The 26,931-nt window shown below is 41.9% G+C and overlaps 1 protein-coding gene across 3 annotated transcripts in view; it reads left to right on the top strand.

The window, feature by feature from the left end:
* The window catches only part of KCNH7 (potassium voltage-gated channel subfamily H member 7), a 374,740-nt gene that overhangs the window by 277,304 nt on the left and 70,505 nt on the right, over positions 1-26,931 (top strand). For all 3 annotated transcript variants that reach the window (XM_081943612.1, XM_081943611.1, XM_081943610.1), the window contains one exon: positions 15,591-15,990. In XM_081943612.1, the coding sequence (XP_081799738.1) occupies positions 15,591-15,990 (400 nt within the window). The remainder of the gene's footprint in view (positions 1-15,590; positions 15,991-26,931) is intronic.

The following is a 26,931-nucleotide window of genomic DNA, read 5'->3' as shown; positions in this document are numbered from 1 at the left end:
TACAATAAGCTTTCTTGACACAGTTGCTAAGTGAATCACTGCTATTCTTAAGTTAGTAACACAGTTGTTAAGTGAATCCGGGTTCCCCATTTATTTTACTTGTCAGAAGGTCGCAAAAGGTGATCCCATGACCCAGCGTCACTGCAACTGTCATAAATACATGCCAGCCACTAAACACCTGAATTTTGATCATATGACCATAGGGATGCTGCAATGGTTATAAGTGTGAAAAACGATCAATAGGTTTTTCAGTGCCATTTGTAACTTTGAATGATTATAAGCCGGGGACTACCCGTAGTAGGTAGAAATATCCAGGCAGATTCTTAAAAAGTTATTTGGGCCCTAGATATCCACCGGGAACTTGTGCATTTACTCTGTCTAGCTAAGAGGGATTCTTGCCTTTTGAATTAGTTCTTTAACCAACAGACTAACTTTTTCATGTTTTCATTTGTTTATTTAAATATCGCAAAATCTCGGGGCTCCTTGGGATTTAATGTAAAACCATTAAAAACAGAAATGCAATTATACCAGCATGAAAGTTCCAACATACCTTAAACTGAAGTAAATCATCTTTTTTAAAAATATTTTTTTTCTTAAAATGGTTCCTTTTATTCATAACCTTGATGCAAGTTTACCGATTACTGTACAGTGCTAAGCACTTCTGAATTTTTTTTAAAAAAAACTCCCAATAAAATAAAGTAGAGAAGCCGAGGGTGTGCACACCTGTCATTGTGCTAGTCCATTAGAAATATTAAACAATTTGATAAGGTTTCCAAAGTATTAGCCTCAGGTTTTCAAATGAGCTATAGAATAGAAACTCATAGAATTTGTCCTCTGATTTAAGGCGGCTAAGACAATTCGATAGAAACAATACATACAACCGAGTAAGCCAAAATCCTGGAAATGAACTGGAGAACATCTTCAAAAGTTCATAAGAAATAAAGTTCCACCGGGCAGAATCCTTCAACTCTTGTCTTTCAAAATGAAGTCCAGCATCTATGATCGTCTTTTGGGTATCAAAGAAAGTACAGACGTAACTTTGGAGGTGATAACAATCTGTACATGCAAATTGTAGTCAATAATGGGGCACAGGCAAATGACTGGAGGATGACAAGGAGTCTATGTGGAGAGTTGGGAGCAGTGACGTGCGGTCAGGGGAGGCAAGGGAGGCAGAGCCTCACCTCTGTTCATGAAATAATAGTATATAATATTATATACTATATATATATATATATAATATTATAATATTATACATCCGTCCGGGCGCCCGGGAGCTGCGGAGGCAAAAATGTTGTCGGCGCTCCCAGATGACGAAGGCACGAAAGCGACAGTCGACAGTCGCTTTTGTGCCTTCGTCATCCGGAAACGCCGACATTTCTGCCTCCGCAGCTCCAGGGCGCGTACGGACGGAGGTAGGCAGAATGGCGCTGAGGCGATCTGGCGGGCGAGCGACCGAGGATCGGGCTGCCTCGCTCGCTCTTTCGTCCGCCCGGATGCCGACATTTCTGCCTCCGCCCTCCGCAGCTCCCGGGCACGCACAGACGGAGGTAGCCACAGCGACACCGAAGCGATCCGGGCGGACGAAAGAGCGAGCGAGGCAGCCCGATCCTCGGTCGCTCGCCCGCCGGATCGCCTCAGCGCCATTCTGCCTACCTCCGTCCGTGCGCACCCGGGAGCTGCGGAGGGCGGAGGCAGAAATGTGTGCCTCCAGCACACGTGGTCCCATTCCCCGCCTTCCTGATGACGTCACCAGCCTCACCAGCCATTAACCTCACCGCACGTCACTGGTTGGGAGTGAGTGTGGAGTTGGGTCCCTGCTACACTGATCAGCTGTTTGGTAGTCAGCAGCCTGGCACAGCAACAATAGAAGCAATAGAAGGGAGTGTTAATAGTGTCATTGCATGTATATATCTAGAGATCTTTTAAATGAAGCAGAGTGACTAGAAATAAAGACAATTGTAATAATCCCTGCTCACACATAAATACAATTAAGTTCTCTTAAAGTTGCACTACACACACACACACACACACACACACATATAGCTTGAAATAGCTTGAAATAGATCTATACTAGTCTCCATTTATTTATTTATCAGCACAAATGCAACACACACACACACACACTATATCTATCTATATCTATCTATATCTATATCTATCTATATCTATCTATATCTATCTATATCTATCTATATCTATCTATATCTATCTATATCTATCTATATCTATCTATATCTATCTATATCTATCTATATCTATCTATATCTATCTATATCTATCTATATCTATCTATCTATATCTATCTAAAAATAGATAGATAGATAGATAGATAGATTTATTATTTATTTATTTATTTTATTGAACTTATTAGTCGCCCCCTCTCCCCACAGGGACTCGGGGCGACATACAGAGCAATAATCAAGATAGCACCATATATCGTGCAGAGGAGGTAAAAATAAGTCCATAAATAAGCATACTTACAAAATTTAAAACCCCAAAAATATTAAACTCTAAAAACTTTAAAAAACAAAATTTCCCATTATAAAATGACCTGGGGTGGCAAGATTGTAACGTTATGCCAGGCCGGCTTGACAAAACAGGTAGGTCTTCAGCTTCATACGGAAGGAGCGAAGGTCGGTTGTTGTCCGGATGTCTGGGGGGAGGTCATTCCAAAGGGTAGGGCCCACCACAGAGAAGGCCCTACTCCTGGGCACCGCCCTCTGGCACTCTCTAGAGGACGGCACCCGGAGTAGCCCCTCTCTGTGTGAGCGAATGGGTCGCAGGGATGTATGGGGCAGGACGCGATCCCGCAGGTAACTGGGCCCTGTGCCATGGAGCGCTTTAAAGATGGTAACCAGTACCTTGAAGCGCACCCGGTAGGCCACAGGAAGCCAGTGCAGCTCGCGCAGGATAGGTGTTATATGGGAGAATCTCGATCTCCCCATAATAACCCGCGCGGCTGCATTCTGGACCAACTGCAGTCTCCGGGCGCACCTCAAGGGGAGCCCCATGTAGAGAGCGTTACAGTAGTCCAGGCGGGACGTCACCAGCGCGTGAGTGACTGTGCGCAAGGCCTCCCGGTCCAAAAGGGGCCGCAACTGGCGCACCAGGCGAACCTGGTGGAACGCCCCCCTTGCCACGGCCGCCACGTGATCTTCTAAGGTCAGCCGATCATCAAGGAGGACGCCCAAGTTGCGCGCCCCTTCCACCGGGGCTAATTGCTCATCCCCGATGGTCAGCGATGGAGTATGCTGATTGAATCGGGAAGCCGGGAACCACAGCCACTCTGTCTTGGAGGGGTTGAGCCTGAGCCTGTTGTCATCCATCCAGACCTGTACGGCTTCCAGACACCGGGCCATCACTTCGACAGCCTCGTTGGGGTGGTTTGGGGTGGAAATGTACAACTGAGTATCATCAGCGTACAGATGGTAACTCACCCCAAAACCACGGATGATCTCGCCCAGCGGCTTCATATATATGTTGAACAGGAGAGGCGAGAGGATCGACCCCTGAGGGACCCCACAAATGAGGGGCCTTGCGGTCGACCTCTGCTCCCCCGTCAACACACATTGCGTCCGGCCAGAGAGGTAGGAGCGGAACCACCGTAGCACGGTGCCTCCAACCCCCAACCCCTCCAGCCGGCGCAATAGGATACCATGGTCGATGGTATCGAAGGCCGCCGAGAGATCTAATAGGACAAGGATGGAGGAACAACCCCCATCCTTTGCCCTCCAGAGATCATCCACCAACGCGACCAAGGCCGTCTCCGTGCTGTGACCGGGTCGGAAGCCGGACTGGCGCGGGTCTAGATAATCAGCTTCCTCCAGGTGGTGCGGAAACTGCTGAGCCACCACACTCTCAACAACCTTCGCTAAAAAAGGAAGGTTGGAGACAGGACGATAATTTGCTAGCTCCTTTGGGTCCAGAGAAGGCTTCTTGAGCAGGGGCCTGACCACCGCCTCTTTCAAGGCGGCCGGCATCAGGCCCTCACCCAACGAAGCGTTCACCAGTCCCAGTAGCCAGCCTCGTGAACCCTCCCAGGAGGCCAGCACCAACCAGGAGGGACACGGGTCCAGTAAACATGTGGTGGCCCGCAGTCGCCCGCGCAACCTGTCCAAATCTTCGATGACAACAGGGTCAAACTCCTCCCAGCATGGTCTCTCAAGACTAGTCTCGGACGTCCCCACTGGAGCACTGGAGTGGGTCCAACCTCTCCGGATATGATCGATTTTATCCTGCAGGAACTCTCCAAATTCCTCTGCCCTGCCCTGCAATGGGGGGTCCCGCTGCTCCTGTGACAGAAGGGAGCGGGTCACCCGAAACAGGGCGGCAGGGCGGTTCTCTGCGGACGCTATAAGAGTGGCACAATACTGACGTTTGGCCACTCTTATTGCCACAAGGTAGGTCCTTATGTAGGCTCTTACCTGTGTTCGGTCAGCTTCGGAGCGGGAGGATCTCCACTTACTCTCCAGGCGTCTCCTAAGGCGTTTCATCGCCCTTAGCTCCCCGTTAAACCAGGGGGCCCGGGTCGATCGTGGCCGTCGGAGAGGCCGCAAAGGCGCCACCCGGTCCAAGATAGATAGATAGATAGATAGATAGATAGATAGATAGATAGATAGATAGATAGATAGATAGATGATAGATAGATATAGATATATAAATGGTTGTGTGTTTGCGTGTGTTCCAGCATAACTCTGGAATGCCTTGAGCAATTTCAACCAAACTTGGTACACAGATGACTTACTCTCTAGAAACAAATACTGTGGGGGTAAGACACCCCTAACACTCCTCAGTGTGTGTGTGTGTGTGTGTGTGTGTGTGTGTGTGTGTGTGTGTGTGTTCCAGCATAACTCTGGAACGGCTGGGCTGCTGAAATGAAAAGGAATCAATTATATCTATAGTGACACTATAGATATAATACATTCCTTTTCATCATTAGGATAAATAAATACCCGGGCAATGCCAGGTTATCAGCTAGTATAACCTAATATTTAGGCCAGTGGGTTACTGTATAGGTACAATTCAAAAATATAAAATCTATCTTATGCATAACATCATTTATGCTTTAAAGATGCGATAGACACAATATTTCAATTCTGATTAAAAATAGAATTGTTTAAATTAAAAAGCCCTGCACTAAAAACTTGTCCCCAAGCAACATAAGTCACTGACTTTTCTTGAATCCTTGCATAAAAGGGGCAACAGAGAAGGATGTCCACTTTAGCCACGAAAGCCATCCGGATGACTTTGGGACAGTCACTCTCTTAGCTCAACCCAATGCACGAGTTTGCTGTTCAGGGAAAATAGAAGGAGGGAGGGGTGTCGGATATGTTATCCACTTAGAGTTATTTGTAAAAATAATAAAGTCAGCAAGGATAGATATTTATATGTTGTCGTTAGTTGCGAAGTCATGTCCGACCGATCGCAACCCCATGGGCAATGTTCCTCCAGGCCTTCCTGTCCTCTACATCAGGGGTCTCCAAACTTGGCAACTTGAAGGCTGGCGGACTTCAACTCCCAGAATTCCCCAGCCAGCTTTGCTGGCTGGGGAATTCTGGGAGTTGAAGTCCGCCAGCCTTCAAGTTGCCAAGGTTGGAGACCCCTGCTCTACATCCTCTGGAGTCCATTTAAGGTCACACCTACTGCTTCCGTGACTCCATCCAGCCACCTCATTCTCTGTCGTCCCTTTCTTCTTCTGCCCTCAATCGTTCCCAGCATTAGGCTCTTCTCCAGTGAGTCCTTCCTTCTCATTTGGTGGCCAAAGTATTTGAGTTTCATCTTCAGGATCTGGCCTTCTTTATATATAATGTTTTTTTTTAATCCCTATTGTGTAAAATGGAAACATGAATGGGATTTCCAAGGATGGGAGAATAATATTCAAATATCCGGAATCTGTAATCACTTTTAAACTAACTAGATTTAGACATCAGGAAACGTTACAAAAAATGAGATTAAGTTATGTGACTCACAAATACAATTTTTATTTCTCTATGACAAGTGTGTAAGAATCCCTGGGGATAGGTGAAATTTCATTATACACAATGCAAAGCTTTCAAAGTGTGCATTTATGGTTAGCATAAAATGAATTCAAAAGACCCAGAGTTACAGACCTTTTCTGGTGCTGTTATTTATTTGGTTAGGAGCATTATAAGGAAACTTTTAATTAACTTAATTACACTGGGGTGAAAGGTCTACAGTTTGTTATGTAAGACATTTATCTTCCAAAGAAAGAGGAGAAATCTGCTTTCCTTTCACTTCGTTGAAGGAGAAAACAGAACGATGTAATTAAAGAGGACACAATTTTATTAAGCAAGAAAGAGTCTGAAAAAAATTGGGACCAAATTAATTTAGATGTACTTGGATTATTAGCAGTCACTGATTTCTGTCACACGTTCAAAAAAAATTGCCTACCTCCCATCAGAAGTAACTTTGCTATACACCTGGATTCTAGATCTCTGGGAAAGATCCCTCTTATATTCGACAGAGTCTTTGCGGAACATTGAATTCTCAGTGTCCAAGTTTCAATAAGGAGAATTTTAATCCAGTTTTATTTATATACTAGCTGATAACCCAGCGTTGCCCAGGTATTTATTTATCCTAATCCATACAATTGTTCTCAAAAATAATCCTGGACCAAATGTAACTTATAATGTTGGATTTCCCCCCTTAGCAGAGGGAACCCCTTGTGGAGTACTGTGAAACCGTTACCATGGCAACTCCACTGTGCTGTACAGTAGAAGCCATTTTACGGCAGTACAGTAGAAGCCATTTTAAGGCACAACAGGTTGTATCTTAACAGAGCACACACCCTGAGAGAGAGGTGTTAAGCGTGTGTTGCCCCTGCAGTATTTGTTTCCGGAGAGTAAGTCATCTTTGTACCAAGTTTAGTTGAAATTGCTCAAGGTTTTCCAGAGTTATGCATGCGCGCACAGACACACACACACACACTTAGATAGATAGATAGATAGATAGATAGATAGATAGATAGATAGATAGATAGATAGACAGACAGACAGACAGACAGACAGACATAGACATAGACATAGACATAGACATAGACATAGACATAGACATAGACATAGACATAGACATAGACAGATATATTAGCAGTGCTGTATAGCCATTCTCTTTGCAGGTGCATAAATAGTTTTCAGACAAAGCTCCTTCCTTTCAGAGGAAGCTCCTTTTCAAAGGGCCTTCCTGCCCAGTCTTGATATAAAGATTAAGACCTATAAGAAGGAGGAAGTTGCCCATAGGCAAGAAGGTAAGCAGACAAGACAGTGAAAGGAAGGTGTATTTTATTTGTCTTTTTTTAAATATAACATTATTCAGTTTTTACAGAACATAAGGATAAAAACTAAAAAATATAAATGGTCAGAATAAATAGAGGAAAAGAATAGAAAACAGAATAACAGAGTTGGAAGGGACCTTGGAGGTCTTCTAGTCCAACCCCCTGCCTAGGCCGGAAACCCTACCATTTCAGACAAATGGCTATCTAACATCTTCTTAAAGACGTCCAGTGTTGGGGCATTCACAACTTCTGGAGGCAAGTTGTTCCACTGATTAATTCTTCTAACTGTCAGGAAATTTCTCCTTAGTTCTAGGTTGCTTCTCTCCTAAGGTGACCAACTTTTTTACAATGAAAAGGAGGACAAATAAATTGGAAAAAATATATCATAAATAAAAGAAATATTTCATTCATTGCAACAATAATACACTAAAATATGATATATGCATAATAAAAACATTTGCAACATTTTATATTGTAATTATGCTTACATGCCTGTTAATTATTATTTAAATGAGTACTTTTCCATTGAATTAATATTTTTTGTCAGTGTATCATCTTCTAAGAATATATTGGAAATATCTGAACAAGAAATATCCTTCATATTGAATTTTACGGCAAGTGCTGCAGCTAGAGTATCAACATTAAATCTCGATTTCTCACTTGTCCAAAAATCATTGGCAATTGAAAAAAACTCTTTCAAGTGCTGCATTAGTTCCAGGGCAGCACAACGTAAATTGAACAAGTCTAAATACATGTTCACATGGAATATGTTCGTTTTTGAAATGGCTGAAAATATCCACCCATCTTTTATCAATTTCAACGTGTTGATTTTCCCATTGTATTAATTTTTCAGAATTTAAATATACATTCAGTCTTCTAATTTCTTCAAAGAGATAATTGTCGTCTATTTTAATGTCTAGCATTTCTTTAGATAAAAATTCAACACAAGATTCAATATCTGTTCAATATACTTGCGATGAAGTAAAAAAAACACCATTAAAACTGTTTAATAAAATACGTCACATAACGCGCAACAGATTAGCCTTCAAATATCAAAAAGGAGGACATGTAGGAGGACACTTTTCGAGGGAGGACTGAACTTACAAAAGAAGGACTGTCCTCCCTAAAGGAGGACGGTTGGTCACCTTATTCTCTCCTTCATTAGTTTCCACCCATTGCTTCTTGTCCAGCACCTGAGGGCGCCTGAGGGCAGAATAAAAAGAAAGGTATGGGATAGTGCAGGACACAAAAACTATAGGAGAAAAGTACAAAAAGAAAGTGACTTCCAACTTATTTTACAAAAAATAAAAATTTAAATGCAACTCCTGGTTTAAAACTACATTACTGCATATAGTACTTAATAGTAAAATAGTAGTAAGCCTGTTGAAGAAAGCATCAGCATAGGAATCAATACAGACACACCCAGAGCCAATAGCTTGTTCTAATAATATATACAAGTCAAAATATTTACAAAACTGGTATGCATTTCCAAATAGGTACTGAATTATGTAAGAAATATATCAATATATCAAGAAATATGTCAAATTCTTAATCTACTTATTTTCTCTCTCTCATCTCAATTACTGATAGAAGGAATCCTCTATATCCCTGATGGAGAACTTCTGTGCGGTTGCTCAAAGTAGCACATAAAGCCATGTCACCTGGCACGCACAGCATCGCCTGGACCTTTTCCGGGTTTCTGGCGCGCATGTGCACACGACAATCAGCTAACCTTCGTGTGTGCAGCAGTGCTAGAAACTGGAAGAGCTGGTCTTCCATTTTCCGGTTTGAGCATGCGCGCAGCCAGCTGATCGGCATGTGCGCATATGCACGCCAGTAACCAGAAGACTTGCTGGCACATGCACGGAGGATGTCCTCTAAGTAGCTCCACTTCTCGGTCGAGCCCAGACGAGCGCACACACACTTCCTTTCCGGCACTCAGTGCCAAAAAGATTCACCATCACTGCTCTATATGTATATGAATATATACATATGTGATGTATATGTATTATATATATATCCGTGTTCATTACTGAATAATCTTTATGTTGTGTCAACCAATTACTATTGGTAATTTCATCCATTTTTGTCTTATAGGAATACTTTGGGAATTTTTGTCAATATATTTTAGTACACAAGGCTATCTTTATAAGTCAATTTAAAAGCCTCTGTTGTAATTGGTAATGGCTACAACATGAGTCCTTACCCAAAATAAAATCACTTTTACCCAATTTTGGGTAATTTTCTCAGGTTTTGGAAGCCCTGATCTAAAGGATAAAAACCTAAATGAAAGGTAGCAACCTTTTTTTTAATACAGACAGCTGACTTCCCTTCCTGTTTCTTAATTTGTGGCAGTGCCCTGATGTAGCAGTGGTACAATACATTGCTAGCAGCTTGCATCGTTGCAGGGAGAAAGTTACAAGACTGGTATAAATCGAATAAGTTATGTTCAAGTTACTTTAAAAGAAGGGAACGCTTATTTCCAAATTGCTGCTCCTATGATCTATGTATAAAACATGCAGTGTTTTAATAAAACATTATAATTGTACTAAGGGGGATGAAATGGCTTCTCCCATTAAAACTGCACATGTTTTCAGCTATTAAACTTTATGCATTATATATGCCATCTTGAAAATAGAAAGGAAAGTCGTGGGAGGCTACATTTTTAAACAGTAATTTTATTAAAAATTACAATAGTAAAGATAAAAACTAGTGCGAAAGAAAACAAGAAAAAGAAAAATAGAAGGTGGAAAAAATAAAAAATAGAAAGAAAAAATAGAAAAGAAAGAAAAATTAGAATATAGTAAAGAAAAGCAAAATAAATATATAAATAAATGACACCCTCCTTCACCACAACAAGAATAAACAATTTGAGTAACCTATCACCTTCTCTTAAAAAAGAACAAATGATCTCGTGTTCCCATATCCCATCTTTTATTTATAAAGAAATTCATAAAGCTTCTGTCATTTCAGTCCTGATTTCAGGAAAAATCCATTAAGGGTTACCAAAGATATCTATGTTAACCTTTACCAAGTAAACCAAATTTATATTCCTTCCTTTTGTTTTTAACAATCTTGATCTTTTGTCCCGTCAAATAATATAATAGAACTTGTTCCCCCCCTTTTTTTTTCTTTGTCCCTTCACACAAAATTCTTCAAAGCTTTAACAAGCCTCTTTTGTACAGTAAATCCCATATAGAAAAATTATCCAGGTCACTGAATCGGTTTATCACTTGTATATCCCTTTTAATTATTAAGAATTTAATTCTTAAGTAATTTAGTATTAAATTATTAAGCCTGTTATTTTTAAATCCACTTTCAGATCAGCCTCAATCATGTCAGATAAAACACATTCCTCTTCTGTAACACCTTTTAAACACAATCCATCTTTAAAGCCAGACATTCTCAAAATTTACTATTAGGACTATTTGTTCAAATACATCCTTTGATACATCCAATGTTAAAACACTTTGCTTCATTTTGTATAAGCAAGTCAAATTTATATATTGTTCTCCTTTAATGTAATCTTTTATTCTTTCTGGTTCCCTCTAGTGTCCAACTTTCAACGGCTCAAACTATCATGATTTCCCCCCCCCCAAAAAAAATAATAATTCAAAACAAAAGCATTTTCTCATGGGAAGGCTTCTTAAAATAAATTCTAGAATCTTATTTCAAATCCATCTGGACTCTTCGTCAATTTATAACTTTGCAAAAACAAAGTTCTTGTTTTCTGATTATTTAAAAAAATATTAAGTGAAACCTGTATTTAAAACTCTTCACTAAAGGAAATTGAAGGAAATGCAGCTATTAGATTTGTTCATCCAAGATACCTAATAACAACAACAACAAAAACCCATTAGTTAACAGGCAATTTCCAAGGGTGATTTAAAAAGAAAATATGTGGATCCAGCATCCAATGGTTTGAGAAAGATGGCTTTTTCCTGGTCTCCCAGAACTCCAACCCACTGGAGACTGATGTTTGTGGTCTCCTCACAAGGAGCAACTGTTTAGAGCCGTGATGGCGAATCTATAGCACACATGCCACAAGTGGCATGTGGAGCCATTTCTGAGGACATGTGAGCCTGGGGAGGGCAAAAAACGGACCTATCGGGCCCACCGGAAGTCAGAAAATGGGCCATTTTTGGCCTCCTGGAAGTGTGTGAGGCCGTTTTCACCCTCCTCAGGCTCCAAGAAAGCTGTGCGCGCATGCGGGGGCAACGGGGGGATCATACCCGCATGCGCAGTGCACAGTGTGGGGGGCATTAAATTATGGGAGTGGGCACACGAGCATGTGCGATAGCATGTACATGCGTGCTTTTGATACCAGAGGCTAAAAAGGTTCGCCATCACTGGTCTAGAGCTATTTCTGGATGATCTCGTCCTCTCCTTGTTTGGAGAGGGATAACAAAATGTTGGTCATCCTTCTTCCCAATGAGTCATTGCACAGATGCAAGTGACCTAGGGATGATCCCCTAAGTTCCATGGGACCTTATTTGTTTGTTCCCAAGAGAAGGTAAACAGTCTTGTATGACCAGTAGAATACAATAAGTTAGTCAACTTAAACCCGTCACACATAAATCTGATTGTTTGCACCTGACAGTCATTGACCCAAGTCAGCTAGCTTCCTGTCGAAGACGAGACTAGAACTCACAATCTCCTGGTTTCTAGTCTGATGCCACAACCACTACACCAACCTTGCTCTCCATTCAATTATAATTCCCCATTCAATTCAATTTCTCTAAAACGTCTTGAAGTTTTTAAGAAAAAAACTGTCACTCAATTATAGAGAAATGTCTTGGCAAGTAAATAAAGTGAAGGGTACTCCCCACATAAACCCCTGAAGGGAAAGGCAGGATATGCATTTAAAGTAGTAGTAGTAGTAATAGTAATAGTAGTAGTACCAGGGACGTGCGGTCAGGGGAGGCAGGGGAGGCAGAGCCTCACCTCTCTTCATGAAATAATAGTATATAATATTATATAATATATATATATATATATATATATATATATATATATATATATATATATATATATATATATATATATATATATATATATATATATATATATATATTATAATATTATATACATCCGTCCGGGCGCGGCCGGGAGCTGTGGAGGGCGGAGGCAGAAATGTTGTCGGCGCTCTCGGATGACGAAGGCACGAAAGCGACTGGGGAACGACGAGAACCTTCCTGCCTCTGCTGGATTTCGAGCGCTCCTCATGACTGCAATATGCAGTCGTGAGGAGCGCGCAAAGTCCAGCAGAGGCAGGAAGGTTCTCGTCGTTCCCCAGTCGTTTTCGAGGACTGCGGAGCGCGAGCCGGCGGAGCACGCTCAGGAAGGCGGGGAATGGGATCACGTGTGCTGGAGGCTGAGGCAGCCTGAGCCTCCAGCACACGTGGTCCCATTCCCCGCCTTCCTGATGACATCACCAGCCTCACCAGCCATAAACCTCACTGCACGTCACTGAGTAGTAGTAGTAGTAGTAGTAGTAGTAGTAGTAGTAGTAGTAGTAATAATAATAGTAGTAGTAGAAGAAGAAGTAATGCGGAAAATTCCAATTCAATCTCTGGCAATGAATTACTGGAAAGATCTGTGATAGACAAAGCCTTCAATCATTACAGACGTTATTCAGCCAAATGCCTGGCTCAGAATAAAGGAGCTTCAGATATACTGATTCCTAAGTGTGGGAATATTTAGGAATACTTCCTAAGAATTCTACCTTAAATGCCTCTTGCATAAAGGCCCCAATCTTGGGTTTCATTTAGAAATGAAATCCAATTCAATGGTTCTTTGGAGAGAGACAATTTAAATTTGAGCATAAAGTATGTGCTTTGGATTTACAGCTATTTACTCTGTACCAAATGTACTATTTACCACATGCTATTTATTTTGACACGTTTTCACCAGTGAAAAGGGCTGTTATTTTATTACAATTATTATAGTGTAAACAATAGATTATAATGGGACAGTTACTATGGTTAATCCTCTGGACTGCCTTGAGCATTTTCTACAGCCTACACAATGGCCGTAGACAGTGGTGGGTTTCAAATTTTTTTAGAACCTCTTCTGTAGGTGTGGCCTGCTTTGTGGGAGTAGCTTGGCAGTCATGTGACTGGGTGGGCATGGCCAACTTGTAAAATGTGGTGAAACTCACTTAACAACGCTCTTGCTTAGCAACCAAAATGTTGGCTCAGAAACTCTGGCATTTGAAGCACGTAAGTCTTAAAGCTGTCAAGTTACAAGACCCTTGCACCCATAACCCTTTAGAGAAAAACCCCAGGGGTGGTCAAACTTGACAGCTTTAAGACTTTTGGACTTCAACTCCCAGAATTCCTCCTCTCACTCTTCATTTTGATGATGTACGGCCAGGCGGGGGGAGGGAGCTGGAACCAGTTGTAAACAGCAATGTAGATTTGTGGAACCTCTTCTATAGAAGAGGTTAGAACTGGCAGGAACCCACCCCTGGCTGTAGATAATGCTCAAGACACCAGAGATTCTCCCAAAGTTTATATGTACCTTATGAAGCACTTATTGTGTTGTTGTGTTTCCTAGTTTACTAGCTTCCTTCATTCCAAGGATCATTTGGCAACTGATTTTTAAAGAGAGTGAGTGAGCGAGCGAGCGAGCTAGCTAATTAGTTAGTTAGTTAGCTAGCTAGTTAGTTAGTTAATCAAACTTATGTAGCTGCCCATACAGATAGTCCTCAATTTAAATTACAATTGAGCCCCAAATTACTATTGCTAAGCAAGACAGTTGATATGTAAGTTACATGCCATTTTACAACCTTTTTGCCACAGTTGTTAAGCAAATCACTGCAGTTGTTAAGTGAATCAGGCGGTCATTAAGCAAATCCGGCTTACCCCATTGACTTTGCTTGTTGGAAGCCAGCTGGAAAGGTTACTATTGGTGATCACATGACCCCAGGCACTGGAACCATCATAACTATAAAAAGTTTGAATTTTGATCAAGTGACAGTGGGGATGCTGCAATGGTCATAAGTGTGAAAAACGATCATAAGTCAGTTTTCAGTGCTGTTGTAACTTCAAACTCTCATTAAAAATGGTTGTAAATTGAGGGCTATCTGTATTCTGAACTATAATCCTGGATGGCTCTCAAAACAATTGAAACCACAAAAAACAGCAACAATCAAAGCATTAAGCAACATTCTCCCCTATGTTGGTTTCATCCTACCCCAATGCTAGTTCTTCAAGGCATTCCGGAAAGCAGGGGAACTGGGTTTCTGCCGGGTCTCTGAGAAAGGGCATTCCACAGAGCAGAGAACATTAATGGAGAAGGCACCCTTCCTGGATCCAAGTAGGAAAAATAGCAATAGCAATAGCACTTAGACTTATATACCACTTTACAGTGCTTTGCAGTCCTCTTTAAGCGGTTTACAAAGCCTATTGCCCCCAACAATTTGGGTCCCCATTTTACCCACCTCAGAAGGATGGAAGGCTGAGTCAACCTTGAGCCTGGTGAGATTCGATCTGCCAAATTGTAGGCAGACGGCAAGCAGCAGAAGTAGCCTGTAGTATTGCACTCTAATCACTGTGTCACCATGGCTCAAAAACTAGGGAAAGGGACCCGCAGAGATCAGTAATAGGAGTTACTGCATCATTGACTTTCCATCCATGAAGAATGTGCTGCATTCTGGTCTAAAGATGTGTGATGCAACTCCCACGGTAAGCTTGGGTCTGATCATTTCTTAGATCTTTAAGGAGTCTAATACATGCTAGCTTTGTACCGTATGAAAGAAGCAGTAACTCTAATAAATGAAAGACATGTGTATTTCTGTACCAAAGTAAAATTCAGCATATCTAATGAGGTTCTAATGGTTCCTAAGAACTTATATCTTCTTAGTAGGCATCTTGAAGACCTAGATTGTTGGGGCAATATGCTGACTCTGTAAACCACTTAGAGTGGGCTGTAAAGCACTGTGAAGCGGTATATAAGTCTTAAGTGCTATTGCTATTCTATACAAGACCCTTTGGTATGAGACCATACTTATAAACCAGGGGGTCCCAATCGGGGGTGCGAGACGATATTCTAGCGGGTGCAAAAATTTGTGCTTAGAAGTTTCAAAATTATAATGTATATGCATAATTATATGCATATAATTGTTTACTTTTGAAAGGGGTGCAAGAATATATCAGAAACATTCTAGGTATGTGGGGTATAGAAAAGGTTGGGAACCCCTGTTATAAATAGTAAGTTCATCTAAGCTGTTTTCCTTATTCTCCTCTTTCGCATGTGAGCTAATGCTTAATACACACTGTGGTTTCTGTTTCTGCAGACAACAACTCTCATTGGCCTTCTGAAGACAGCCCGTCTACTGCGTTTAGTGAGGGTTGCCCGCAAACTGGACAGATACTCGGAATATGGTGCGGCTGTCTTGATGCTACTGATGTGCATATTTGCACTCATTGCTCACTGGCTGGCTTGCATTTGGTATGCCATTGGGAATGTTGAAAGGCATTACTTGTCTCGTAAAATCGGTTGGTTGGACTCCCTCGGACAGCAGCTGGGAAAACATTACAATCGGAGTGACGGCAGCTCAGGACCATCCATCAAAGACAAATACGTCACCGCACTTTATTTTACCTTCAGCAGCCTGACCAGTGTAGGATTTGGAAATGTGTCTCCAAATACCAACTCAGAGAAAATCTTTTCTATTTGCGTCATGCTGATTGGCTGTAAGTAAGCAGGTTTTTTTTTGCATTTTTTACTTCCTCACTAATTTACTGATGAATTTCTGAACTGTGTGGCTTGTTAAGTACTCGAAACCTTCAAAAGATTGAAAGAACGTGTTTGCAAAGTGAAGACTGAGCAAAAGTTCTGTAAGGCATGCACTCTTAAATATATTTTCACGCCAACGTTTTGCCACTGTTCATTTCGAACTTCACCTTGCAAAATTCTCTGGTTCTGGAGAAACATCTCAGCCAAAATTCTGGATCTTTTTCGTTATGAGGTTTCACAGTCATTAGAATTTTAAGGGGAGTTTACTTCTGTTCCTAAGTCAGTAGCCTATTCTTTTTTATAGAAAAAATTATGAAATTAATATTAGTTATGTATCCACTCTATGGACTATTGAGCTTGAAGGTTCTATCTTGTTGGGTTGGTTTATAACATATGAAAATGGAAGGTTTGCATCACAACATATGAAACTAGTTTGCTATTGCTTTAAAAAATATTACTGTTTAAAGAATGTTTCATAAGAATTGATTGCAATCACTTTACCATTAGAGATGCAACTTTGGAATGTTAATTCATATAGTTTAGACTTGTTCTTTTATTGGTTCGTGTTCTCTAAATTGATCATTGTATTTTAAAGAAGAATAGTTCTTCTTGGCTATTTGTAATCTACTGACAGTAAGGATTTTGGATTTTTCAAAGGGAAAAATAATACAGGATGCATTGGCCTAATTACAAAATAATCACAAATTTATGTACATTAAACCAGGAATCAACGCCTCCAGCACAATTTGTATTCCAGATAAGATTCAGTAGTGTTTTCCTTTTTAAAAATTAGCCACTGTCTTCAGGTTATTTATAGTACCTCTTAAGGAACTGTTCACACTTAGAATCATTTTAAAGGTCAACTTGGAATCTTGTGGCACAATGTGAAATGTATAGACCTTATTGATCTTTGTATAGCTCAAGTTAATTTAGTAGATATTTGGAGAGTGCCAATTTGGTGCAGTGGTGAAGGAATCAGGCTAGAAACAGGAGACTGTGAATTCTAGTCCCATACTAAGCACAAAGCCAGTTAGGTAACTTTGGCCCTCAGCCTAGGAAGGAAGCAATGGCAAACCACTTCTGAAAACCCTTGCCAAAAAAACTGTAGGGACTTGTGTTCCTTGTTTCCCCGGAAATAAGACAGGGTGTTATTTTCTTTTGACCCCCGAAATAAGCATTTGGCCTTATTTTCAGGGAGGTCTTATTATTTTTGAGGTGCAAGAAGCGGTGAGCGTGATCACCTCATGGCTGCTGCTGTGTTGCAATATTTTTGTGGAGGGCTTATTTTCGGGGGGAGGGCTTATTTTAGCACATGCGCTCAAAAGCCCAATTGGGCTTATTATCCGTGGATGTCTTATTTTCAGGGAAACAGGGTAGGTAGTCTCTGGGAATTAGACACAACTGAATAGAAGAAAATAAATTAGTCGCAGTATTATCATCAGCCACAACTGTACAAAAGGAGCTCAAACCGGCGTACAAAGGCACAGTTAAAATACATATAAATATCAGTACAATAAAAAGGAGGCAGAGGAAGAAAACAAAGCCTACAATTCTTGTACATGTATTCATGGAAAGCCTGGATGAGAAGATGGACTTGAACAATCAATGCTAAATATATAATAGAAGGTGCTTCACAGGGAAAGTGAATTGCACATAATACCACAGAAAATAACACATTGATGAGCACAAGCCCCATTCTTGGCACACACTAATTACCCCGGATGTGTAAGTTGTGAGTTAGTAGCAAAACAATTGTACTACCATGTTCCCTCTAAAATAAGCCCTTACCCCCCCCCCCCAAAATAAACCCTAGTTAAGGTCATCATCAGCCGAGGTGTGTGGTCAGCATAGCGCCTGATGATGTCTGGCAGCAGTCACAGTTTGCGCAGGGCAGGTGAGTTGATTACCTGTCCAAGCAGCCTGTGGAGGCAGAGGCAAGGAGGCACCTGATCTGAATGTGCCATGCAGGCCACGGAAAAGCCGAGGGTCATGCAGCCACACAGCCTCCTTCCACGTTGTGCCATGGGCAAGCCAAGAGTCGTGCCGCTGTGCAGCCTCCTGCCCTGTTGCGGCCCTGTTGCACCCTGTGGGCTGCAGGAAAACCAAGAGTCATTCAGCCACGTAGCCTCCTGCCCCGTTGCAGCCATGAGCAAGCGGAAGTGCTTATTTTGGAACCCCAAAAATATAAGACTAGGTCTTATTTTCGAGAAAACACGGGTTATATTATATAGACATGCATTGCATCTGGTAACCTGCTCTGCTATGACATCAATTTAACTTAATCCTTGAGTGCTCCTGAAGTCTCCTTAGTTTAAACATTTATTGATTACTAAATGTATAAACAGCTTTCTCTAGGAATAGCTAGCCTGCAGTAATCAACGAAAGCTTGGAAAAATTCTTGAGGTAATTTGATTGAAACCTTGGTCACAGTCTGAAGTGAGCATATGATGAGGACTTTAGCTTATTATTGTTCCTATGTGGCTGCTCCCTGTGTACTGATCTTGAGGTCCTCACTGGATTTCTGATGAACTTCAGGAGATGATATGCTAGAAGAAACAGCTAGAGTGCCATCAAAAGAAGTAAATCTAACAAAAAAATATTAAAAGCCCATATTAGGGACTAGTTGTACCCAGCCACGCATTGCTGTGGCCCAGTCTGGTTAAATGGAAAAGCGCAAGTCCCCTGGCAGAGGCAGCCCCTGCATGGATGTGAGCCACAGTGGCCCGTGCAAGAGCCACCACGGAGGATGCTCCCACAGGCCCCGGCCTGGCCGAGCTGAGGAGGAGAGGAGGAGGAGGATGAAGGAGCGGCCCCTGGTGATGCAGATGCAAGGCAGCTCCCGCTGACCATGGCCTCATCCAGAGACGCTGTCGCCACTGCGGTCGCCGCCTCACAGGGCACCCAGCGGCCGCCCCAGCCCCGCTGCGCCTCAGGCTGACACCGTCGCCGCCCCGTCAGAGCTGCCTTGGCAAGGCCGTAGCTGGCTCCCTGTGAGGGGGGTGGAGAGCACGCGCAGCCGGCGGGGCTGAGGAGACACTCTGCCTCCACCTCCTCTGGAGCTCCACTGGGCTGGGCAGGGGGAGGCTGGCATAAGAGTGGGAGGAGGCGGCTAAGGGATGGGGCAGGCGCCGCCCCGCTGCAGACAGCAAAGTCCTGGTGGGATGGGAGGAGAGAAAGGGGAGGGGGAGGCCGAAAGGCTTCGGCTCCCCTTGGTGGAAATGGCGAAGCTCGGAGGAGGAGGGGCGGAAAGGGGAAAGGGTGCAGCTGCAGCCCAGCCACACATATAAAGGGCCCATTGGGACGAAGCTGGAGAGAGGCCAAACTGTTCCGAATATACTATACTCAAGAAATGAACACTATGGTATAACGTGTGTTGCTTTTACATCCAGTAGATGGCGCTGGTTTTCAAAAAAGCATGTTTTTACAAAAAATTACCTGTCACCCGTGTGACATCTATATAATATACGCATATAAAAACATGTGCGTAGTCGAATGCAACGTTGTGTCAAAATTTCAAAGCAATCGGTGAAGAACTTTCAGAGATTTGAGATTTTGAACAAGCAAATGTTACATTTTTATTTATATAGATTACAAAGTGGCAATACCAGCAGTAGTTTAGTTTAGTTTAGCTTTAGTTTAGTTTAGTTTATTGTCATTGCACATTGTACAATAAAATTAAATGCCATCTTCAGTGTACATTGTAACTATAAAAATAAAAACATAAAAACACATCCTTCACATGCTATATAATTGAAATTGAAAACCCGATATTGCATTAGTATTGCACTATACCGTAGAATTCAATATAAATACTGCCCTGGGATAGAAGCTCTTTTTCCGCCTATTTGTCCTTGTTTTTATTATCCTGTACCGTCTGCCAGATGGTAATAGTTCAAAAAAAGGGTGCCCAGGATGAGCTAGACCTTTAAGAATGTTTTGAACTTTCTTAAGGCAGTGGGAGCTATAAAGGTCTTCCAAGGAGGGGAGGGGGCAACCAATGATCCTCTGGGCAATGATGTTAACCCTCTGGAGCGCTATCCTATCTGCCACTGTGCAATTGAAAAAACATAGCTATTTTTCTACAAATAGCTATCCAGCAGCTCTTTTTTTTAATTCCTTGCTACGGAGCAGCATGTCAGGACGCGGTGGCTCAGTGGCTAAGACGCTGAGCTTATCGATCAGAAAGATCAGCAGTTTAGCGGTTCGAATCCCTAACGCTGCATAACGGAGTGAGCACCCATTACTTGTCCCACCTTCTGCCAACCTAGGAGTTCGAAAGCATGTAAAAATGCAAGTAGAAAAATAGGAATCGCCTTTGGTAGGAAGGTAACAGCATTCTGTGCGCATTCGGAGTTTAATCATGCTGGCCACATGACCACGGATATGACAGCGCTGGCTCTTCGGCTTTGAAATGGAGATGAGCACTGCCCCCTAGAGTTGGGAATGACTAGCACATATGTGTGAGGGGAACCTTTATATTTACCTTAGGGAGCAGCATGCCACAGAGTCATCTGTATACAGTGGGGCAAAAAAGTATTTAGTCAGCCACCAATTGTGCAAGTTCTCCCACTTAAAAAGATGAGAGAGGCCTGTAATTGGCATCATAGGTAGACCTCAACTATGAGAGACAAAATGTAAAAAAAAACCCCAAACAATCACATTGGCTGATTTGGAAAGAATTTATTTGCAAATTATGGTGGAAAATAAGTATTTGGTCAATATCAAAAGTTCATCTCAATACTTTATTATATATCCTTTGTTGGCAATGACAGAGGTCAAACGTTTCCTGTAAGTCTTCACAAGGTTGGCACACACTGTTGCTGGTATGTTGGCCCATTCCTCCATGCAGATCTCCTCTAGAGCAGTGATGTTTTGGGGCTGTCGCTGGGCAACACGGACTTTCAACTCCCTCCAAAGGTTTTCTATGGGGTTGAGATCTGGAGACTGGCTAGGCCACTCCAGGACCTTGAAATGCTTCTTACGAAGCCACTCCTTCGTTCCCCGGACGGTATGTTTGGAATCATTGTCATGTTGAAAGACCCAGCTACGTTTCATCTTCAATGCCCTTGCTGATGGAAGGAGGCTTGCACTCAAAATCTCACGATACATGGCCCCATTCATTCTGTCCTGTACACGGATCAGTCGTCCTGGTCCCTTTGGAGAGAAACAGCCCCAAAGTATGATGTTGCCACCCCCATGCTTCACAGTAGGTATGGTGTTCTTTGGATGCAACTCAGCATTCTCTCTCCTCCAAACAGGACGAGTTGTGTTTCTATCAAACAGTTCTATTTTAGTTTCATCTGACCATATGACATTCTCCCAATCCTCTTCTGGATCATCCAAATGCTCTCTAGCAAACTTCAGACAGGCCCGGACATGTACTGGCTTAAGCAAGGGGACACGTCTGGCACTGCAGGATCTGAGTCCCTGGCGGCGTAGTGTGTTACTGATGGTAGCCTTTGTTACATTGGTCCCAGCTCTCTGCAGGTCATTCACTAGGTCCCCCCATGTGGTCCTGGGATTTTTGCTCACCGTTCTTGTGATCATTTTGACCTCACAGGGTGAGATCTTGCGTGGAGCCCCAGATCAAGGGAGATTATCAGTGGTCTTGTATGCCTTCCATTTTCTAATTATTGCTCCCACAGTTGATTTGTTCACACCAAGCTGCTTGCCTATTGCAGATTCAGTCTTCCCAGCCTGGTGCAGGTCTACAATTTTGTTTCTGGTGTCCTTCGACAGCTCTTTGGTCTTCACCATCGTGGAGTTTGGAGTGTGACTGTTTGAGGTTGTGGACAGGTGTCTTTTATACTGATAACAAGTTCAAACAGGTGCCATTGATACAGGTAATGAGTGCAGGACAGAGGAGCCTCTTAAAGAAGAAGGTACAGGTCTGTGAGAGCCAGAAATCTTGCTTGTTTGTAGGTGACCAAATACTTATTTTCCACCATAATTTGCAAATAAATTCTTTCCAAATCAGCCAATGTGTTTGTTTGTTTTTTTGTTTTTTTACATTTTGTCTCTCATAGTTGAGGTCTACCTATGATGCCAATTACAGGCCTCTCTCATCTTTTTAAGTGAGAGAACTTGCACAATTGGTGGCTGACTAAATACTTTTTTGCCCCACTGTATTCACCGCAAGGAATATTCTAGACATCTGGTTTTTAGAATAACTCAAATCCACTCGGAGTTGGACTCCACCTGGAAAATCTGTTGAGATAATTAAAGCAAGTTCCTTGTGTGGTTACCGGGGTGAGTCTGAACCTGTAACTCATGAGGAAAGTGAACCAGGTCTTTGGGACTGCTGCAGGCCCATACACGTCAGCCCTGCCTGATGAAGTTTATGGGGGATGAGGTCCATGCCATAATATCTGCTTGAGGGATGGGTGGACTCACCTGCTTTGAAAAGGCATTAGAATGCCTCCTCAAAAAACTATCACTGAATCCAAGCATTTTTTTTCTAAGCAATTTCCCCTTTGGGAGAAAGATGTTGAGAAGGTAGTCAGGCTACAGCTTCAGAGGGCCCTGGAGGGAACAAGTTATCTAGACCAGTGATGGTGAACCTTTTCGTCATTGAGTGCTGAAAAGGGAGCGCATGCATGGGCAGCACTGAGTGCCAAAAAGGGAGCATTTTGCATGGGCATGCACACTCATCTGGGCCACAACCAGGAAGAGGAGCTGCCCAGGGGGCACCCACGTGCCAGAAAATGAACTTCCTGTTTCTGTAAATCTTCCTGTTACTGTAGTGCATGCACACACTCCGATCAGCTGGCCGGCATGCATACTCACACCAGAAAATGGAAGACCAGCTCTTCTGGTTTCCGGCACTACCGCATGCACAAAGACAGGTGATTGGTGTGTGCGCATGTGCACCAAAACCTGGAAGAGGAACAGGTGACGCCATGCGTGCCAGGCAACCTGGCTCCGGGTGCCGCTTGAAGCACGCATGCCATAGGTTCGTCATCACGGAATGAGACCCTTTCCAAACATGTTTCATATATAACATATGAAAATATAACATTTTTTTACAATCCTTCCTGTCAAAGGAGTTGAAGGAAAAATGTGGAAGAACTCTTAATTTTATCCACTTTTTAAACTGTTCCTCCCCTTGAGCATAAAATCCCAAAGTCCCATCCTTTCATAGGAGATAATCCACCAGCCCAGTAGGAAATGTCTGGCAAAGCAGAAACTGAGGGAGTTGAGGGATGCCCAAGAGAGCACACCCTAGCCAATTGAAACAGAGGCATTTGTTGTAAGGTAGAAGAAAAAGGCCAGGTTTGCACCAGTGGTGAGAGAAAGGAGGCAGAGCAAAAAGACATAATGTTTATCTTCCCAGCAACCTAGGAACAGGCTGAAGATGACGTCATTCTCCCTGCCCTTCCAAAATAGTAGGTGGCGACCTTCGCTCTGGATTAAGCAAGGAAGTGCAGCTCAGTCCTGAAAAGAATCAGAGTCACATCGACTCTTTTAACCATGAAAACTTTCTGGGTGTCTCTAAGCTAGTCATGATCTTTCAACCCAATCTATTTCAGACTATCATGCAGACATAAAATGAAGAGGGCTCCACTGTATTCTTCTAATGCAGGATGTTGCAACATCTAGTTATTACTTCTGGCTTTTGTTTCCCTTATCCATCTGATCTGATCCAATCCACTGAGTTGGACACAACTGAATGGACAACTGAATGAAGAAGAAGACATCCTCCTCTTCCTTCTTCTTTTTCCTCCTCTTCCTCCTCCTCCTCCTCCTCTTCTTCCTCTTCCTCTTGCCCTTCCACTTCCTTTCCTCCTCCTCCTCCTCCTCCTCCTCCTCCTCCTCCTCCTCCTCCTCCTCCTCCTCCTCCTCCTCCTCCTCCTCCTCCTCCCCAAATCCAACCAAACTCATTCAGTGCTTGGAAATAGCACCTTTTCTCTTGTGTGGAGCCCTTCTTAAACTATATTTAAGAAATAGGTGGGCATTCTTGGCATTGCAGCCATCCATCAACATGGATCCTATTAGGAAGGCAAGAACTCATTAAATAAACTGTTTCCTTAATAAAATGTCTTGCCATACCCATAAAGGATGAAGGAGAGAAATTCTAAAGCAGGATTTTCTTGTATTATTTTAAACCATTTAAGCATCTATATGAGAAAAATCAACTTGTAAGATCTGACACCATCAGCTGGCTTTGTGATATCCATGTCACTGGAGGAAGGAAACCATTTGATTTTTTTTTAAAAAGCATTAAATATTAGGAAAAACATCTTAAAAGTAATGCTTTGGGACAGTAAGGAACTCCCAGTCATATTGTGCACTCAAGAGGATGCAAACCACAAGACTTGCTTTGGGAAACCTATTTAAAAAGCATGCAAAATGTTTTTGCTTGGGGACTATAGTTCATTCATTTCAAGAATCCCTGAAAGAGGTACATAAAGACTGCAAGTCAGTACTCTGAGTCTCAAAAGCTTTTAAGAGGACACATTATTACAGTCCTATAGTGTCCTTTAGTTCTTCTGTATATCAACCCTGCTCTACTAGAAAAATGCAGGAAAAGTAGGGCAGGCTTGGTGTGCTTGACGTGTAGCAGAAGACAGCTTGTGTCCTATCTTTGACTTCACTTTATTTTTCTGAATTCCAACCACTATAGATATTGAAGGGGGAAATGTGTATCTGTTGAATAGCTGATTAAAAAATTGTTTCGTTTCTGTTTAATTCGTCCTTATTCATAAACCCTTTTAGCACCTTTAATCCATCAAGCACTATTAGATAAAGCCTTTTGTGAATTTCCTTGTCAAGGCAGGACAATTGATTGTGTGGTTATGTCTTACCAGTTAAAATACTCATAAGAATGAAAAATTACAATGGTTTCTTCTAAGTTGCTCCTTTGCCTACTGACAAAAAAACACAGTTTTTCCTTATGAAACCCACGCGAGACTTTTTCTGGAAAACCTTCTCAAAAGAGTTGTGCGCAAAAGTACAAGTAAATGTACAAAAATGGGCAAAATGAAAAAAGAAACCACAGATTTCTTTTGCTAACCCTAATTATCTATACTGTGTGCAGAAGAAGTGAATTATCAGCTAACTTTATTAGTTAATTCCTTGTTTCCGATTTATAATCTGGAAGAGAAGAGACGTATGTACATAGTTGTGACCGGCTATCTTCGTCACTGATAAAATTACACAGAAGTTACAGCTAAGAATGAGATGCCCACCAATGACATAGAATTTGTATCAATTCTGTAATTCCATAGAATAAATTACTTATCAGTTATCCCTGTTTATGTAAGGGAACGCTTTCTCTGCTGTGATGATTGACTGATTGAATCACAATCACAGCCCAAAACCCTGGGTATTTTAAGATGCAAGTTCTAAAACTCTCAGGACCTTCAAATTTATTTTTAAGCCAAGTTAAAACTTCAATGTTCTATCTGAATATTATTGTTATTCATTTATGTTGTTAGTAATGCTACCAATAGTAAAAAATGCCATCTCCACTACACTTTGTAAAGGATGAAAGGCTATTTGTGCAGGAGAGGAAATTTATTTTCTGGAGCTTAGGTTTTCAAGTTGATGCTGAGCCTTATATCCGTGGTATAAACAAGTGAGAAATTTGGTAGACTGAAGAAATAACTTTTTAAAATTAGCATATTTAAGTCAACCGTATTAGAAGCTGGGATGAAATGAAACTGTAATTTAGAAAGAACAACTTACTAAATGTAGGGACTGAAACATGAATGATGCCATTGCCAGTGTAGCCAGCTTCCAGATCAGGCATTTGTTCAGTCACCTTATCTGATTCATAAAATTTCTTCTTCTTGTAACCCTCTTTTTTCAACCACCGTACATTTATATGTTAAAATTTTCCCAGGAGGGGGGGAAAGTGAATAACTACATAACAGTATGCATTTTGATTGGTAACTTCAAAAGCCCTCCATCTTGGAAGTACCTCTCAATGATCAAAGGGGAATTAAGAATCAGCCCAAAATTGGAGCTCTCAGTGGTTCATTCTCCATACACAAGGTTCAGGTGTGGGTTTAAGTCCTGAAATGTAATGATCAGGTACAGGAGATAGATCCTGTAAATTGGTGCCTTATAATGTTCAGAGGCAATAGAGTGGCAATAAGCCATTCTGAGTAATATAATAAGTATATCTCAAGATAAAGCTCTGGGTAAATAGGATCTCTTCTGGATCAGACCAAGGTCTGTTTAATACTATATTATGTTTCCAAAAGTAACTAGCTAGACTTGTAGAGGTAGTTCATAGGATCGGGTTTCATATCTGTATTTGCCCCTTTCCATAGCAAAAGGTATTCCAGTAATACAGTATTTGAGTCAAGAACTGGTGTGTGTATTTTTATGTAACTTAATGCAAACTCTGGAGAAACACTGGAGAAGACTCCTGCAAGTCCCTTGGACTGCAAGGCGATCAAACCGGTCAGTCCTAGAGGAAGTCAACCCTGACTGTTCTTTAGAAGGCCAGATCCTGAAGATGAAACTCAAATACTTTGGCCACCTAATGAGAAGGAAGGACTCACTGGAGAAGAGCCTAATGCTGGGAAAGGTTGAGGGCAAAAGAAGAAGGGGATGACAGAGAATGAGGTGGCTGGATGAAGTCACCAAAACAGTAGGTGTGAGCTTAAATGGACTCCAGAAGATAGGCTTGGAGGAACATTGTCCATGGGGTCACAATGGGTCGAACACAACTTCTCAACCAATAACAACAAATGCAAACTCTATTTGCAATTCCATAAGATAGGGTTGAAGGTACAGATTGCTTCAGGATATACTTATTTATATATTTTTCACTGAATCTCCTGACAATCCATTTGATTGTCAGTCTCTGAAATGCTAGGAATATGACAAGAAAAATCCTCTCACAATCCACTATCGTTATACCGTTATATTGGTCTTAATTTCATTTA

Source organism: Natrix helvetica (genome assembly GCF_964273705.1).
Source record: "Natrix helvetica genome assembly, chromosome: 1".
NCBI classification, from domain to species: Eukaryota; Metazoa; Chordata; class Lepidosauria; order Squamata; family Natricidae; genus Natrix; species Natrix helvetica.
This window is presented reverse-complemented; position numbering and strand designations above follow the sequence as displayed.